Source organism: Oncorhynchus kisutch, linkage group LG26, assembly GCF_002021735.2.
Source record: "Oncorhynchus kisutch isolate 150728-3 linkage group LG26, Okis_V2, whole genome shotgun sequence".
Lineage (NCBI taxonomy): Eukaryota > Metazoa > Chordata > Actinopteri > Salmoniformes > Salmonidae > Oncorhynchus > Oncorhynchus kisutch.
The window spans coordinates 38602185-38620316 of record NC_034199.2 but is presented as its reverse complement, the minus strand read 5'-3'; the positions used below and the strand labels follow the sequence as shown (position 1 = coordinate 38620316).

Below are 18132 nucleotides of genomic sequence, written 5' to 3'. Positions count from 1 at the left end.
TTCAGGCTTCAAACATAAAGATATAAAACTGTATTTTTTTGTGAAGAATCAACAACAAGTGGGACACAATCATGAAGTGGAACGACATTTATTGTATATTTCAAACCTTTTTAACAAATCAAAAACTGAAAAATTGGGCGTGCAAAATTATTCAGCCCCTTTACTTTCAGTGCAGCAAACTCTCTCCAGAAGTTCAGTGAGGATCTCTGAATGATCCAATGTTGACCTAAATGACTAATGATGATAAATACAATCCACCTGTGTGTAATCAAGTCTCCGTATAAATGCACCTGCACTGTGATAGTCTCAGAGGTCCGTTAAAAGCGCAGAGAGCATCATGAAGAACAAGGAACACACCAGGCAGGTCCGAGATACTGTTATGAAGAAGTTTAAAGCCGGATTTGGATACAAAAAGATTTCCCAAGCTTTAAACATCCCAAGCAGCACTGTGCAAGCGATAATATTGAAATGGAAGGAGTATCAGACCACTGCAAATCTACCAAGACCTGGCCATCCCTCTAAACTTTCAGAGATGCAGCCAAGAGGCCCATGATCACGCTGGATGAACTGCAGAGATCTACAGCTGAGGTGGGAGACTCTGTCCATAGGACAACAATCAGTCGTATATTGCACAAATCTGGCCTTTATGGAAGAGTGGCAAGAAGAAAGCCATTTCTTAAAGATATCCATAAAAAGTGTCGTTTAAAGTTTGCCATAAGCCACCTGGGAGACACACCAAACATCTGGAAGAAGGTGCTCTGGTCAGATGAAACCAAAATTGAACTTTTTGGCAACAATGCAAAACGTTATGTTTGGTGTAAAAGCAACTCAGCTCATCACCCTGAACACACCATCCCCACTGTCAAACATGGTGGTGGCAGCATCATGGTTTGGGCCTGCTTTTCTTCAGCAGGGACAGGGAAGATGGTTAAAATTGATGGGAAGATGGATGGAGCCAAATACAGGACCATTCTGGAAGAAAACCTGATGGAGTCTGCAAAAGACCTGAGACTGGGACGGAGATTTGTCTTCCAACAAGACAATGATCCAAAACATAAAGCAAAATCTACAATGGAATGGTTCAAAAATAAACATATCCAGGTGTTAGAATGGCCAAGTCAAAGTCCAGACCTGAATCCAATCGAGAATCTGTGGAAAGAACTGAAAACTGCTGTTCACAAATGCTCTCCATCCAACCTCACTGAGCTCGAGCTGTTTTGCAAGGAGGAATGGGAAACAATTTCAGTCTCTCGATGTGCAAAACTGATAGAGACATACCCCAAGCAACTTACAGCTGTAATCGCAGCAAAAGGTGGCGCTACAAAGTATTAACTTAAGGGGGCTGAATAATTTTGCACGCCCAATTTTTCAGTTTTTGATCTGTTAAAAAAGTTTGAAATATCCAATAAATATCGTTCCACTTCATGATTGTGTCCCACTTGTTGTTGATTCTTCAAACTTTATGTTTGAAGCCTGAAATGTGGCAAAAGGTCGCAAAGTTCAAGGGGGCCGAATACTTTCGCAAGGCACTGTATATATTGGATACACTGCCGATTTTGCAGCTTTTCCTACTTACAAAGCATGTAGAGGTCTGTCATTCAACTGTGAGAGACGGAATCTAAAACAAAAATCCAGAAAATCACATTTTATGATTTTTAAGTATTTAATTTGCATTTTATTGCATAACATAAGTATTTGATACATCAGAAAAGCAGAACTTAATATTTGGTACAGAAACCTTTGTTTGCAATTACAGAGATCATACGTTTCCTGTAGTTTTGACCAGGTTTGCACACACTGCAGCAGAGATTTTGGCCCACTCCTCCATACAGACCTTCTCCAGATCCTTCAGGTTTCGGGGCTGTCGCTGGGCAATACGGACTTTCAGCTCCCTCCAAAGATTTTCTATTGGGTTCAGGTCTGGATACTGGCTAGGCCACTCCAGGACCTTGAGATGCTTCTTACGGAGCCACTCCTTAGTTGCCCTGGCTGTGTGTTTCGGGTCGTTGTCATGCTGGAAGACCCAGCCACGACCCATCTTCAATGCTCTTACTGAGGGAAGGAGGTTGTTGGCCAAGATCTCGCGATACATGGCCCCATCCATCCTCCACTCAATACGGTGCAGTCGTCCTGTCCCCTTTGCAGAAAAGCATCCCCAAAGAATGATTTTTCCACCTCCACGCTTCACGGTTGGGATGGTGTTCTTGGGGTTGTACTCATCCTTCTTCTTCCTCCAAACACAGCGAGTGGAGTTTAGACTAAAAAGCTATATTTATGTCTCATCAGACCAAATGACCTTCTCCCATTCCTCCTCTAGATCATCCAGATGGTCATTGGCAAACTTCAGACGGGCCTGGACATGCGCTGGATTGAGCAGGGGTACCTTGTGTGCGCTGCAGGATTTTAATCCATGACGGCGTAGTGTGTTACGAATGGTTTTCTTTGAGACTGTGGTCCCAGCTCTCTTCAGGTCATTGACCAGGTCCTGCCGTGTAGTTCTGGGCTGATCCCTCACCTTCCCCACGAGGTGAGATCTTGCATGGAGCCCCAGACCGAGGGTGATGACCGTCATCTTGAAATTCTTCCATTTTCTAATAATTGCACCAACAGTTGTTGCCTTCTCACTAAGCTGCTTGCCTATTGTCCTGTAGCCCATCCCAGCCTTGTGAAGGTCTACAATTTTTTCCCTGATGTCCTTACACAGCTCACTGGTCTTGGCCATTGTGGAGAGGTTGGAGTCTGTTTGATTGAGTGTGTGAACAGGTGTCTTTTATACAGGTAACGAGTTCAAACAGGTACAGTTAATACAGGTAATGAGTGGAGAACAGGGGGGCTTATTAAAGAAAAACTAACAGGTCTGTGAGAGCCGGAATTCTTACTGGTTGGTAGGTGATCAAATACTTATGTCATGCAATAAAATGCAAATCAATTACTTAATACAATGTGATTTTCTGGATTTTTTTAGATTCTGTCTCTCACAGTTGAAGTGTACCTATGATTTTTTTTTATTACAGACCTCTACATGCTTTGTTAGTAGGAAACACTGCCGATTTTGCAGGTTATCAAATACTTGTTCTCCCCACTGTATATATTTAGCAATTCTCAATAAGCCTTTCAGGGGCTCTGACAGACCTTTTTGGTCGTTCTGCTGAAGTGCTTCCTGAAACAGTTGGACAGCGTTCATTGTCAGTCAGGGTGTTCTGACTGAATTGTCCATTTCTAAATGCATTTGACGCGTCAGCAGTATCCTCCTGATGATCCTCAGTCCCTTGAGTGAATGGCTGAAGCCTTAGATCCACTCTGTTTCGTCTCAGTTGTGATCCATGCTCCGTTTGGATCTCATAGGATCGCGATGCAACTTCTCTCTGCACACACCCTTGCTGCATCCCATGTTCTTGTAGTGATGTCTCGGAGTCATACATGATATCCAGGTTTCAGTTCAGGTAAGTGTCTTGCACTTTTGTCGTGTCGCTATTTTTGTTGGACTTGCTAACACCTCTGGGTGGGTCATGGGAATGACAATCTTGATGCCTTTGAACACTGTCATCCACAACGGTGAGCTCTGCTCTGCATATCCAGTAATCCTGTATTCTCCTTGGACAGTTGTTTTTCTGTGCAGGCCATCCTATCAGTGTTGTTTCTTTCAACTCTGTCATTGTTTGGTCAACTGCGGTCTCTTTTGATCTGCTTCACTCTCAGAAGACACAGGAAGTGATGCTACGATCATGTCGACGTAGGCCTGAATCTCAGTGTTTTTCTGTGTGTCGAAGCTCTCCTTGTCAACTGCTCGAGAAAGAGTGTCGGCGGTGAACATGAACTTTCCCGGGGTATAGATCATCTTCACATCATTCTTTTGCAGTCTCATCAACATTCTCTGGATTCTCTTTGGACAATCATTCAGTGGCTTAGACATGATTGACATCAATGGTTTGTGGTCGGTTTCTACTTCGAAGTCTCGTCCGTAGATGTATTGGTGAAACCTTTCGCAAGCGTATGTGCTTGCCAGTAGTTCTTTATTTGTGCATAACTTGTCTCTGCGCCTGTCAAGGCTCTGGACGCATAAGCGACGGGTTGCCATGTGTCGTCATGCTATTGCAGAAGAACTGCTCCCAGGCCAAACTGTGACATGTCTGCAGAAATCCTTGTGCTTTTCTCTGGATCATAGAACCTGAGCACTGGCTCTTCTGTGATTGTCTTCTTTAGGTTTTTGAAGCAGTTTTCCTGTTCATGTGACCATTCCCATTCATTTTTCTGTTCCAGAAGACATCTGAGTGGAGCGGACTATGCTGACAGTTGAGGTATGAACTTTGCAAGGTAGGTGATCATGCCCATGAAGCGTCTCACATCGTCCTTGTTCTTCGGACGTTCCATGTTGTTGATGGCTGATGTTTTCCTTGGGTCTGGTTTGACTCCGTCCTCAGAAAGTACATCTCCCACGAAGGTAAGTGTTTTCACACCAAACTCGGATTTGTCCTTGTTTAGTTTTAGGTTGACTTTCCGTGTCAGGTCCAGCATTTGTCTCACTCTCGCATCGTGTTCTTCTTTTGTGGACCCCCAGATGATGATGTCATCCATCATAGTCTCCACTCCTGGAATGTGCTCGAAGATCATGTGGATTGTCTTGTGGTAGACCTCTGGCACTGAGAGAATCCCATATGGTAGACAAAGAAATCTGTACCTGCCCTCAGGTGTGCTTGCCCTCAGGTGTGCTTGCATCATCTAGCTTCATTTGCCAGAATCCTGATGAGGCGTCAAGCTTATTGAACCACTTTGCTCCAGCAAACTGCGACATTATCTCTTCTCTGGTTGGCAACTTGAAATGCTCTCTCTTGATTGCTTGTTGAGATCTCTCGGGTCTAGACATATCCTGAGATCGCCGTTCTTTTTCACCACAATAACCAGTGAGCTTACCCAGTCTGTAGGTTCATCCATTTTTGTGATGACGTCCATCTTTTCCATGCATCCGAGTTCCTCTTTGAGCTTTTTCCTCAGTGCAAATGGAATGTTTCTGCCTGCATACATACATACACAACTGAGTAATTTTGTCATCAGTACCTATTTTGTGTTCTCCTGGTAAACATCCAAGACCCTCAAACACATCCTCATACTCAGCCAGTAGTGATTCTTGGTCATTTTCAGTCTGTGATGTCACTACATACACTCTTTTCAACAAATTGAGCTTTTTACATGCATTGATCCCTAGAATAGACTGTACACTCTTTTCCACAATCAGCAGCTGTGCTCTGAACTGTTTTCCTTTGTGCTGTAACGTTACTATGCAGCTACCTTTGATTGGTACGTTCTCCCCAGTATAACCAGTAACCTTCATTTTCACCGGGTGTATTTTGCTCTTCCCCTTCAGTGTTTTGTAGTCATCCAGAGACAACAGGTTTACCTCCAGTATCAAGCTTCAATGGTATTATAGTTTCATTCCCCTTCAGTGTTTTGTAGTCATCCAGAGACAACAGGTTTACCTCCAGTATCAAGCTTCAATGGTATTATAGTTTCATTCCCCTTCAGTGTTTTGTAGTCATCCAGAGACAACAGGTTTACCTCCAGTATCAAGCTTCAATGGTATTATAGTTTCATTCCCCTTCAGTGTTTTGTAGTCATCCAGAGACAACAGGTTTACCTCCAGTATCAAGCTTCAATGGTATTATAGTTTCATTCCCCTTCAGTGTTTTGTAGTCATCCAGAGACAACAGGTTTACCTCCAGTATCAAGCTTCAATGGTATTATAGTTTCATTCACAGTCAATGGCACAATCCATTCACCATTTACTGCATTGCATATTTCCACAGAATCAACAAAGAATTATTCAATCTCCTTGACTGTGAACCTTTTTCTTTGTAGCCACAGCTTTGCAGCATTTTGAGTAATGATTATTTTTCCCACAGTTGTTACATGATTTGCCATGTGCAGGGCATTTTTTGGGGCTTGTGGATAAATCCACATTTTCCAAATGTAGTGTTTTGATTTCTCTCTTTTGCTTGTTTTTGTTTTGTAAGGTGTTGTGTTGTGGTGCTCCTCTCTTGTTATTGCATACACTGACGTCTCATCCCTGCACAGCTCTTTAGCTTGTGTTCTGGTGGTTTCAGCTGCTCGACACATATTCACTGCTTTATCCAAAGTTAAATCTTGCTCACGCAGCAATCTCTCCTTGAGTCCATTATCAAGTATGCCACAGACTATCCTGTCTTTCACTAGTGAGTCTTTCAGCTTTTCAAATTCACACATTTTGTCCAGTGTGTTCAGCTCAGCCAAATACTGGTTAGAACTGACTCCCTGTTTCTGATCATGAGAGAAACTTGTATCTCTCAAACGTGACATTCTGGCTTGGTACAAAGTACTCCTCAAATTTAGACATTAGCACAGTCAATGTCAAGTTTGCCTCGTCTTGCTGAAAGCTATTGTAAATGTCCAATCCATCCTCTCCAATAACATGCATAAATGTAAGCTTTCAATTTGTCATCATCTCCTGCTGCACCACTGGCTGCTAGGTATATATTGAATCTCTTCTTTAAACGTTTCCAATTGTCAGCTAAATTGCCTGTTAACTAAGTAGGAGGACTAAGCCTATCCATGAAGGAGAACAGGAACAGTGTAAATTTCTCTTACTTCAGTATGTTGCTCATCAACTTGCTCGTCAACAGATTCCAATGCAGCCTTGCTCTCGCTGCTGTCACTCTTGCTGCTGCGGCTCGTTGTCCTCGCTCTTGCAAGCTAGCATCTTCGACTTCTCACGTCACTTGACTTGTGGTAAAATGTTCAATTTTCATTGGGGAAATTTGCAGAGTTACTCTTTTCTTATCTCTGTGTCGTCATAGCGACTACCAGTCTAACACCATGTTATGTTTGTTCCTTATATGATGACAAACCGGGGCGTAGGTTTAACTACTTTTAATGAACATATACTTTAGCTAGAAAACTCCCTGTTTAGCCATGCAAGGCGTTCTTTAACCATCCGCATAGCCTGCTGGGTAACGTAGTCTAAATGTTATTAACACATAACAACACACTTGCCTTAACTCTTGTAACTACCCATCCCGGATCCGGGAGCGTTGTCATCAACTGAGACTAATTAGCATAACGCAACGGACATAAATATTACTAGAAAATATTCATATTCATGAAATCACAAGTGAAATATATTGAAACACAGCTTAGCCTTTTGTTAATCACCCTGTCATCTCAAATTTTGAAAATATGCTTTACAGCCAAAGCAAGACAAGCATCGATAGCCTAACTTAGCATTATGCCTAGCTAGAAGCAGGCAACCTGGTCACGAAAATCAGAAAAGCAATTAAATTAAATAGTTTACCTTTGATGAGCTTCGGATGTTTTCACTCACAAGACTCCCAGTTAGATAGCAAATGTTCCTTTTTTCCAAAAATATTATTTTTGTAGCCGAAATAACTCTGTTAGTTCTTCACGTTTGGCTCAGAATCACGACAACGCCGAAAAATATTCCAAATTAGCTCCATAAAATCGACAGAAACATGGCAAACGTTGTTTATAATCAATCCTCAAGGTGTTTTTCAAATATCTATTCGATAATATATCAACCGGGACAGGTGGCTTCTTAGTAGGAAAGAGAGAAACAATGGCCGCATTTGTCCCTTATGCACAAAACACTCTGAGAGACTCCAGCTGACCACTGATGCAATGTTGACGTTCAGGCTAATTTTTCAAAATAAAAGCCTGAAACTATGTAGTGTGACACTAGACACATTAGGGAAGCCATAGAAAAAGGAATCTGGTTGATATCTCATGAACTTCTCAAAAGGGACGCATAGGAACACAGAGCTTTCTAAATAAGAGTCCCTTCCTGATTGGATTTTTCTCAGGCTTTCGCCTGCAATATCAGTTCTGTTATACTCACAGACAATATTTTTACAGTTTTGGAAACTTTAGAGTGTTTTCTATCTTAAGCTGTCAATTATATGCATATTCTAGCATCTTGTCCTGACAAAATATCCCGTTTACTTATTTTTCCAAAAATGAAAATAGTGCCCCCTAGTTTCAAGAGGTTTTAATATATTGAAAAATAGCGTGCTTACTGGTAGGCTAAATGACTTGCAAGTTGGTCAACCAGCATCCTCTTGTGTCATGCTGGAATGGTAGTTGTATTTTGAATCGGAATAGCAGTTACATTTTTAATTGACCCAAATGCCCCCTCCTTTTTATGTAAGAGCTTTTATTAAACACATTATTTCCCTTTAGCTTCTAGATAGCATCTAGTTTGCAACAGCACAGGTTTGTACAAACCTTGCTGTTTGCCACTCAGACCCTAGTAACAATGTTGCAAAATATGAATTTGTAAAACACATTATTACCTTACTAATAAATACGTAATTTAGCGGTAAAAATGAATGACTGTTTAATGTGGCATGAACACAACCAGTCGTGATGCCATCTGATGGTCAAACAAATCACTTATTTCTGAAAAAGGTGGGTAAACTGCGTTTACAGTTTTGATGGACACAAATGCAAATAATGTAGATATATTGAATGCTTCTCACCGAAAGAGTCAACTATAGGCTGGAATGGATGCGCATTGGTGTCGAGCTGTAGGCTAGTTGTCTAGTGATATTGGCGAGAGAAAACAAAAGGTCTCCTTCTTGTGGACACGGAGAACACCAACACACGCAGGCACCTGAAAAACAAAGCAATGAGCTGATTGACAAAAGCAAACGAAATAAATAAAGGCCTCTGAGGAGGAGCTTGCCCATAGGCCAATAGAATCCCCCCCAAATTATTATAATAGTGTAGGCTAGCCTTATATTTTTGATCAAAATATAGAGGGGGCTCATTGTCAAGGTTGTTGACTCAATAATCAATTGGATAAGTAACTCAAAATAACTCAATATGCCAAGGTAGTGCACAAAAATAATAATGAATCATTTTAGGATGGTACTCAGGCCATAAGAAAATAAGAACAACTTGGCCCAGAAGATGGCAGGATTTCACTTATCAAACTTTAGGCTACTAGCAGAAAGGCGGTCTCTCTGGAGAACCGTTCCATTGAAAACTATCATAAATGTACATCTCCAGGCTGCTATTCAATCAAAGCCACATTGACATTACCTGGTTAGCCACTATTTGCTTAAAAAGTCAGACGTAGCCTAACACAATATCTGCCAATTAATTTCAAGCAATATTGCCTCTGGTCTGTTGTCTGTATGGTTCATGTGTTTGTTTATCACTCCATGTTGCCAGTTAGTGATGCTAATGATAATGATCTTGTGGGTAGACGGAAAGACTTTCCCCAATAACCTTCTGAATTAAATGTTAACTGCAAAGTAGGCTTACCTGACGGAATACTGAAAATATAAACGCAACATGTAAAGTGTAGGTCCCATGTTTCATGAGCTGAAATAAAAGATTCCAGAAATGTGTCATATGCACTAAAAGCTTAATTCTCTCAAATGTTGTGCACACAATTGTTTATATCCCTGTTGGTGAGCATTTCTCCATTACCAAGATAATCCATCCACCTGGCAGGTGTGGCATATCAAGAAGCTGATTAAACAGCATGATCATTACACAGTTGCACCTTGTGCTGGGGGCAATAAAAGGGCAGTGATGGACTGTCGTTTCTCTTCGCTTATTTGGGCTGTTCTTTCCATAATATGGACTTGGTCTTTTACTAAATAGCTCTATCTTCTGTATACCCCCTACCTTGTCACAACACAACTGACTGCCTCAAACACATTAAGAAGGAAAGAAGTTCCACAAATTAACTTTTAACAATCCACACCTGTTAATTGCAATGCATTCCAGGTGACTACCTCATGATGCTTGTTGAGAGAATGCCAAGAGTTTGTGAAGCTGTCATCAAGGCAAAGGGTGGCTATTTGTATATATAAAATATATTTTGATTTGTTTAACACTTTTTTGGTTACTTCATGATTCCATATTTTATTTCATAGTTTTGACGTCTTCACTATTATTCTACAATGTAGAAAATAGTAAAAATTAAGAAAAACCCTTGAATGAATAGGTGTTCTAAAACTTTTGACAGTAGAGTATATATTTGCAAACAGGAAAATGTTACAGAGAAAACATGGCGCTTGTCATGCCAAATAGGACTACTGTTTATTAACCATTATTTAACCTATGGGCCTATATTGACACATCTCTTGTACACCAAGGACCCGGGGAAGATTGGCAGGGTAGAGAAGAATGTGCCTATTTGAAAAGTTGCGAAACAATACGTAAATTTTTTTTTAAGTAGCTCTCAAGCTAGAAAAGGTTGCGACCCCATGCTCTATAGGCTACTAAGGCTAATGGCGCAATACTAGAACATAACAAAAATCGAATAACTTCTCAAGGGAAGTGTGTTGGACTGAACAAACGGTGTGCTTATTCATTGATGATGAACCTTCTACACTGCATGCCCTTTACGCAGTTCTGAATGTAGCCCATTCACTACCGGTTAGAGAGCCGAGGAGGCGCCACAACATTCTCAAAACACGACCAGGAAACGCGGAACATGTCAAAAGCTTTAAACTCTGCAACATATATTGTCGCAATGGAGTTTAGTTTTCCCCTGAGAAAACATAATTGGGTTTTCGTTTCTCGGTGAACACGTTTTATAGGCCTATTGTTGATGTGTTATTGTATGGTGGGTGACTGGTCAAATTTGATTTCTGAATCGCTGACCGGCTCCCTTGAAGCACAGCAGCTGTCACCATAGCAACTCCAACAGCTGTGCACGGGAGAGAAACCCACATTTTGGGACTGTTATGCTTATCCGCGCCAATATTGAGTTTTCAGGCTGACTTGATAAAAACAAAAAACAAAAACAAAAATCGATTTGTTCCTGGACATACATTTTCGTATTTTGGAGGGAGTTTGAAATATACCATATTTCATGTTGTTATCAACAATGGATCTCCTTTATTTTGTTGAAAAAAAGGATCTTGTAGCCTAGCAACTATTGTCAAACCCCCATCCTATCCCCAAAGTAAAGTCTGTTGGCAACACAAGGGATCATCACCCCTGCCAAGCCTTCAATGTACCCAGGAGCATTGGTCTCTGGAACTATAGTCCCCCAAATATATCACGTGACATGACATCTGCTCGCAGTAGTAACCAGGAGAAACAAAGCAACTGCTAGGGGGAGGAGAGCGCGCGCAGTATTGCTTACCCCGAGGAGGAGCTTGCCTCCGGAGTTCAGTTCACAGCATCAGTACCGAAACTTGCGCTGTCCTTACTCTGCGTTGTTTCTTCTAGACAAAGAAAAACATTATCTAAGCTATTTATAGCTGGTAGTCCTATAGCTAAAGGCTGGTGCCAGGTTTGGGTTCTCCAAGACTGGGTATGCGCGTTTTCTTTTGAAGGATATGGTCACAACCCCGGTCTCAAAGTGGAGCCACGCACATCTCGGATCGGCGCGCTCCTCCAGGGGCTAGGATGCGCGCCCGGAACGTCAAGGTTCTTGCCCGGGTTTGGGTCTGAACAGGAATCCACTGCCCCGGGGCGCCGAGGCAGGAGGACCCAGTCGACCCGTACCAGGATGCCGGTGATGCGAGGTCTGCTGGCTCCGCAGAACACCTTCCTCGACACCATCGCCACCCGCTTCGATGGCACCCGTAAGTAACCAACCTCCAGGTCATAAAGCGGGTATTGGTTCGGCTAAAAGCCTCTACTGTTGTTAACTTTCAGGGTTTGCTCTATCGCCTACACAATAGAATGTTAGGGACAAAGCACATGTCTCCACACTGAAAGGATTGCTCAAATTAAATACATTTGATTGGTGTGTTTCCACGCAGGAGACGGAATTTTCCATTCTACTTTGACTTCAATGTATTGACTGTATAGGCCTATTCATCCAATTTGTGCGTTAAAGCATTGCCTTTACCCCGGTATTATAATCGATAGCTGATGTTTTAAATTCGTTTCAGCAAAAAGTTGGCATATAGTTTGTGTGCTTTCTTTTTTCAGTGGTTTCTGTCAGGCGCACAACTGAGCTCCGCACGCTTGCGGGGTCTATGTAGCCTATAATAAACATCTTATTACAACGCTCTCTCTGGCTACTATTGTAGCCTATGGGGTGCATGATAACACAGCAAAATGCAGTTCTTGCTACATCGGGATATGACTGCTTTAGACAACACACCCCGCATTCCAAGCTTACAATAGTGCACGCGGATAGACCTGGCTTGATTCTTAAGTTTCGGTGTGATTTAGCGCACCTGCTATGTATAACTGCAATACTGTGGTCCATTGTTTAATAATGCACTGGCAGATAATGTCCATCTATCACCATTCACCTCAGCTGTCTCCAACCTAGCTCTCGAAAACCCTTCTCCATATGTAGGGTTTACAGCGCTTACATTCGCTCACCGATGGCGCCACGTGAACTACAATTCCAACGCTGTGTTTTAACGTTTAGAAACGTCAACAATCATCGCTTTCAAACCGGTTTTCAAAACATATACTGAAATGCCCCTTATCTTTCATATCAGCTTGAAAAATAAAATAAATGCACTCAATGTCTTGGAGAAACCTGCAGTTTTGCACAGATCCACAAGCTCTGTGTGCCTCCAGTTGATGTCCTATACTTCCTCCTCAGTTACACCAATACACACACAGGCGTTCGGAGCCTAATCAGCACAGGTGGCCATGCATGTCTTCCATCTGTCTTCCTTAAACAAGCGCTGTAACATGGAGATATGGCCATGTGGGAACACTAACGCCAACCCTATAAAAGGTGTGTATCAGTTTAACCTTTTGTTAAAAAAAAAAAATATATATCTCGCTGATATGACAGATAAGGTCCTTATGCTTCCAAAACCACAGGCAAGCAATGCGTGTCAGGGCTCTTAACCAAACTTAACAAAAAGGATGCCTTTGTTCAGTGACTCATGTGGAATGAACAGTAATGGAACTGAGCGTCATGGTCAAGGGCTATCTCCAACCATGATATATACAGAAGATACTTGTTGATGTTCTTTTACAGCTGCATATTCCTATTTCAGTAAAGCAGTAAACACAGCAGGTTAAAAAAGGTTTTAGGACAAGTGCTGGGGAAGTGGGCGGTCGAGTTCCAAGCAGGGCTGCTTGAGCCTTGTGTGTCTTGTCTCTGCGTTTTGATCCATTGTGATTAGGGTTGAATGGTGGGAGCCCGGTTACCTAGATTTACTGGGATTTACCGCCCGAAACCACTCCCCTTTCCCGGGATAAATAACTGCTTGGAAACCGGTAAATAATAACAAATAATTTATATGAACAGCGTGGCGTGAAATGGAACAGTTAAATGACATGTCTAAATCTGTCTCCTCTAACGCCTCTGCATGAATCATCAACGCTCAGGGTGGGAACAGACAGCCCAGCTGTGTTCCAATACCCATACTAACATACTTAATGAGTAGATACTACATACTGTATACTATTAGTTCATTTTAGTGTACTGTAAACGAACCGTATCGTTTCAGTTGAGTGTACTAGAGCTTCGCCTGTCTACCCGGAAGTTGATGCTGTTCCTATGCAACCTCTTGTTAGCTTGTTAGCATAACAAATGACTAGCTAAACATTTAATTATTTTGAGTGTGTTCGTAAATTCAATCCGTAGTGGCAGAGTGCCTCTGGGCGTTCTGTTCGTAAATCTAGAGCATTGTCAAATAGTCTGTTCATAAGTTTCGCTCTCGGAGCGTTCAGAGCGCACACTGGACGCTCTGGCCAAGAAGTAGGGTTGATCAGAGCGGTCAACTGCAGTCAAGCACCCAAGCTAACTGACTAACGTTGGCTAGCTACTTCCAGACACAAATGAGAGAACACCTCACTCTGACCATTTTACTCACCCTAGCAGAGCTGGTTAGGCTGTTTTCATGTTATCCAGAGCGTTGGTTACTGTAACTGTGCTGTAGGCAACAATTTAATTACGCTTGTTTTTGACGAAGTTTACGGACACTGGCCATATTCAAAGGGTGTTGAACATTCGTAAATTACACAGCAGGACCTGGTCAATGACCTGAAGAGAGCTGGGACCACAGTCTCAAAGAAAACCATTAGTAACACACTACGCCATCATGGATTAAAATCCTGCAGCGCACGCAAGGTCCCCCTGCTCAAGCCAGCGCATGTCCAGGCCCGTCTGAAGTTTGCCAATGACCATCTGGATGATCCAGAGGAGGAATGGGAAAAGGTCATGTGGTCTGATGAGACAAAAATATAGCTTTTTGGTCTAATCTCCACTCGCCGTGTTTGGAGGAAGAAGAAGGATGAGTACAACCCCAAGAACACCATCCCAACCGTGAAGCATGGAGGTGGAAACATCATTCTTTGGGAATGCTTTTCTGCAAAGGGGACAGGACGACTGCACCGTATTGAGTAGAGGATGGATGGGGCCATGTATCGCGAGATCTTGGCCAACAACCTCCTTCCCTCAGTAAGAGCATTGAAGATGGGTCGTGGCTGGGTCTTCCAGCATGACAACGACCCGAAACACACAGCCAGGGCAACTAAGGAGTGGCTCCGTAAGAAGCATCTCAAGGTCCTGGAGTGGCCTAGCCAGTCTCCAGACCTGAACCCAATAGAAAATCTTTGGAGGGAGCTGAAAGTCCGTATTGCCCAGCGACAGCCCCGAAACCTGAAGGATCTGGAGAAGGTCTGTATGGAGGAGTGGGCCAAAATCCCTGCTGCAGTGTATGCAAACCTGGTCAAGACCTACAGGAAATGTATGATCTCTGTAATTGCAAACAAAGGTTTCTGTACCAAATATTAAGTTCTGCTTTTCTGATGTATCAAATACTTATGTCATGCAATAAAATGCAAATTAATTACTTAAAAATCATATAATGTGATTTTCTGGATTTTTGTTTTAGATTCCGTCTCTCATAGTTGAGAGAGAAAGTGTACCTATGATAAAAATTACAGACCTCTACATGCTTTGTAAGTGGGAAACACTGCCGATTTTGTAGGTTATCAAATACTTGTTCTCCCCACTGTACACTGTAAGTGTTCTGACCCTTTGCTATGAGACTCGAAATGGAGTTCAGGTGCATCCTGTTTCCATTGATCATTCTTGATGTTTCTACAACTTGATTGGAGGCCACCTGCAGTAAATTCAATTGATTGGACATGATTTGGAAAGGCACACACCTGTCTAAGGTCCCACAGTTGACAGTGCGTGTCAGAGCAAAAACCAAGCCATGTGGTCAAAGGAATTTTCTGTAGAGCTCCGAGACAGGATTGTGTGGAGGCACAGATCTGGGGAAGGGTACCAAAGCATTTCTGCAGCATTGAAGGTCCCGAAGAACACAGTGGCCTCCATCATTCTTAAATGGAAGAAGTTTGGAACCACCAAGACTCTTCCTAGAGCTGACCGCCTGGCCAAATTGAGCATTTGGGGGAGAAGGGTCTTGGTCAGGGAGGTGACCAAGAACTAGAAGGTCACTATGACAGAGCTCCAGAGTTCTGCTATGGAAATGGGAGAATCTTCCAGAATTACATCCATCTCTTCAGCACTCCACCAAACAGGCCTTTATGGTAGTGGCAACTTCTCAGTAAAAGGCACATGACAGCCCACTTGGAGTTTGCCAAAAGGCACCTAAAGGACTCTCAGACCATGTGAAACAAGATTCTCTGGTCTGATGAAACCAAGATTTAATTATTTGGCCTGAATGCCAAGCATCACGTCTGGAGGAAACCTGAGTTTAAGCATGGGGGTGGCAGCATCATGCTGTGGGGATGTTTTTCAGCGGCAGGGACTGGGAGACTAGTCAGAATCGAAGGAAAGATGAACAGAGCAAAGTACAGAGAGCTCCATGATGAAAATCTGCTGCAGAGTGCTCAGGACCTCAGACTGGGGCGAAGGTTCACCTTCCAACAGGACAACGACCCTAAGCACACAGCCAAGACAACACAAGCACTGTCGTGGATATTTCCTCTATTTACCAAATCATGAGCGCAAACCACACACAAGTCAGAGTTAGTTATCAAAGTCCATCTTTAATTATATCAGCTCTATCACAATCCTGTGACTCTCAGATACATTCAGTGTCTCTTAATGAATTCTCTGAGAGCCCCCCACACATTGCAGCTGAGTTCCTAATAGCAAAGAATACACATAGTCAGACAGCATAGACATAATAAATCGTTCAGCTTTGTCTCCTTACTCAAACCCTAGAACCATAAACCAATCCTCCATATCAACAGGCATATATCAAATTGTCATTTAGATACAACCCACTCTAAATACAAACTCCTGGACAAACTCACGGAGAGGAGAATGAGGCTATAGGTTAAGATAGAAACAACATTAGAGGGAGCATAGAATGATTCCAGATACTGCCACCCTCCTTTCCCCACAAGAAAAAGGTAGGAGTGAAAGATATGTTTACACATGATGACACTTTGACCTCTCCCCTCTCAGCGGCCCATGCAACTTAGTCTTGACATAGAACAGATAACTGCAACCTCGCCACAGTATTATACAAAAATACCATTCTGATGAGAATTAACTTACACACATTAGATGAATATAAAACATCTTACAAATGTTACCAACAAATTCTGAATCTTCCACGACAGCACACAGCTAAGACAACGCATCAGTGGCTTCAGGACAAGTCTCTGAATGTCCTTGAGTGGCCCAGCCAGAACCAGGACTTGAAACCGATCAAACATCTCTGGAGAGATTTGCAGAAGATGCTCCCCATCTAATCTGTCATAGTTAGAGAGGATCTGCAGGGAATAATGGGAGAAACTCCCCAAATACAGGTGTGCCAAGCTTGTAGAGTCGTACCCAAGGCTGTAATCGCTGCCAAAGGTGGTTCAACAAAGTACTGAGTAAAGGGTCTGAACACTTATGTGATATTGATATTTCCGTAGCAAACATTTATAAAAACCTGTTTTTGCTTTGTCATTATGGGGTATTGTGTGTAGATTTGATTTTGGGGAGAAAAAAAACATTTAAATAATTTTAGAATAAGTCTGTAACGTAACAAAATGTGGAAAATCCAAGGGGTCTGAATACTTTCCGAATGCACTGTATATAGCCCTATATAGATGTCCTGGCCTACCACTTTCTGGTAATACATTCAATGCAGTATTAGCCTTATATTTCGCTAATTAATTATGGGTTATGCATAATAAGCTTCTAACTTATAGCCTCTGTCTCCTGCGCAATACGCATCCACCTGCTCTCCGCTGGCCTCTCCTTAAGAAACGCTCCTTAGCTCTTGGAGTCCCATGCACGAAAAGCTAGAATATATCTTACTGGAAATGATTTGATATTTTTTGCATTTCTTATACCAATAGACTATTCGAAGGGGGGCCGCAAGCTGCAGCCAATAGAACTCAGGGGTTGTTTGAAAGAAGAGTAAACGCACGATGGCGGTAGGATATAGCTGTTATTTATTCAGACCCGTAACCATTCAATCTTCTTGAAGAGAAGTGAAAGCCTTCTGCATTTAATGTTGCTAGGCTATAACTAATCCTGTCATGAGGTTGTTTCATTTAGTTGAAAACCTTAATGTGTCTCTTCAGCAGTTAGTGTTTGATTTAGTTACAGCTTTACAAAGGAAATGGTATGGAACACAATCATGCATAGATATAGACAGTAGGGATAACCTGTTATTATTGAATGTTGGTGTGTGTGTGTGTGTGTGCTTTACCTGTCAATCAATGGATTTCTTGACATTTCCTCTGCTCACCCATGCATATTAGCCTACTAATTGTCTGTCATTATTTATATTATTTTCTCTGTCATAGGCATGAGTGCATTGTGTATTACTCCAAGACCGCTTTCCTTTGAAAAACTAAACTAAATTAAAGAGCAAAAACAGTTCTTGGTCTTTCTTGAGAGCAGGCAAGCAGGCACCCTCTAGTCCTCAGTGCTAGAGCTGCTTCAACAGTTTGACTGTAGTCCAACCCAACCAAGTGACTCAAGTATCCACCCACCAGCCAGAACGCAATAAGCCCCTTCAACTTCCAACGCCTAGATATCCAGATTAACAGACGCTGGCTCATCCAACAGAGATCCATCCACACACGTTCTTTCACAGAGCCATCCACACAGTTCTTTCACAGAGCCATCCACACACTTTCTTTCACAGAGCCACCCACACACGTTCTTTCACAGAGCCATCCACACACGTTCTTTCACAGAGCCATCCACACACG

General features: G+C 42.4%; 1 protein-coding gene across 1 annotated transcript in view; it reads left to right on the top strand.

Moving 5' to 3' along the window:
- Nucleotides 1–11201: 11201 nt before the first annotated feature.
- The window catches only part of kcnh3 (potassium voltage-gated channel, subfamily H (eag-related), member 3), a gene marked incomplete in the record, with an annotated part of 212318 nt that continues 205387 nt past the window's right edge, over nucleotides 11202–18132 (top strand). Inside the window, 1 exon segment of the mRNA XM_031805813.1 lies at nucleotides 11202–11597. Within this exon segment, the coding sequence (XP_031661673.1) occupies nucleotides 11522–11597 (76 nt within the window).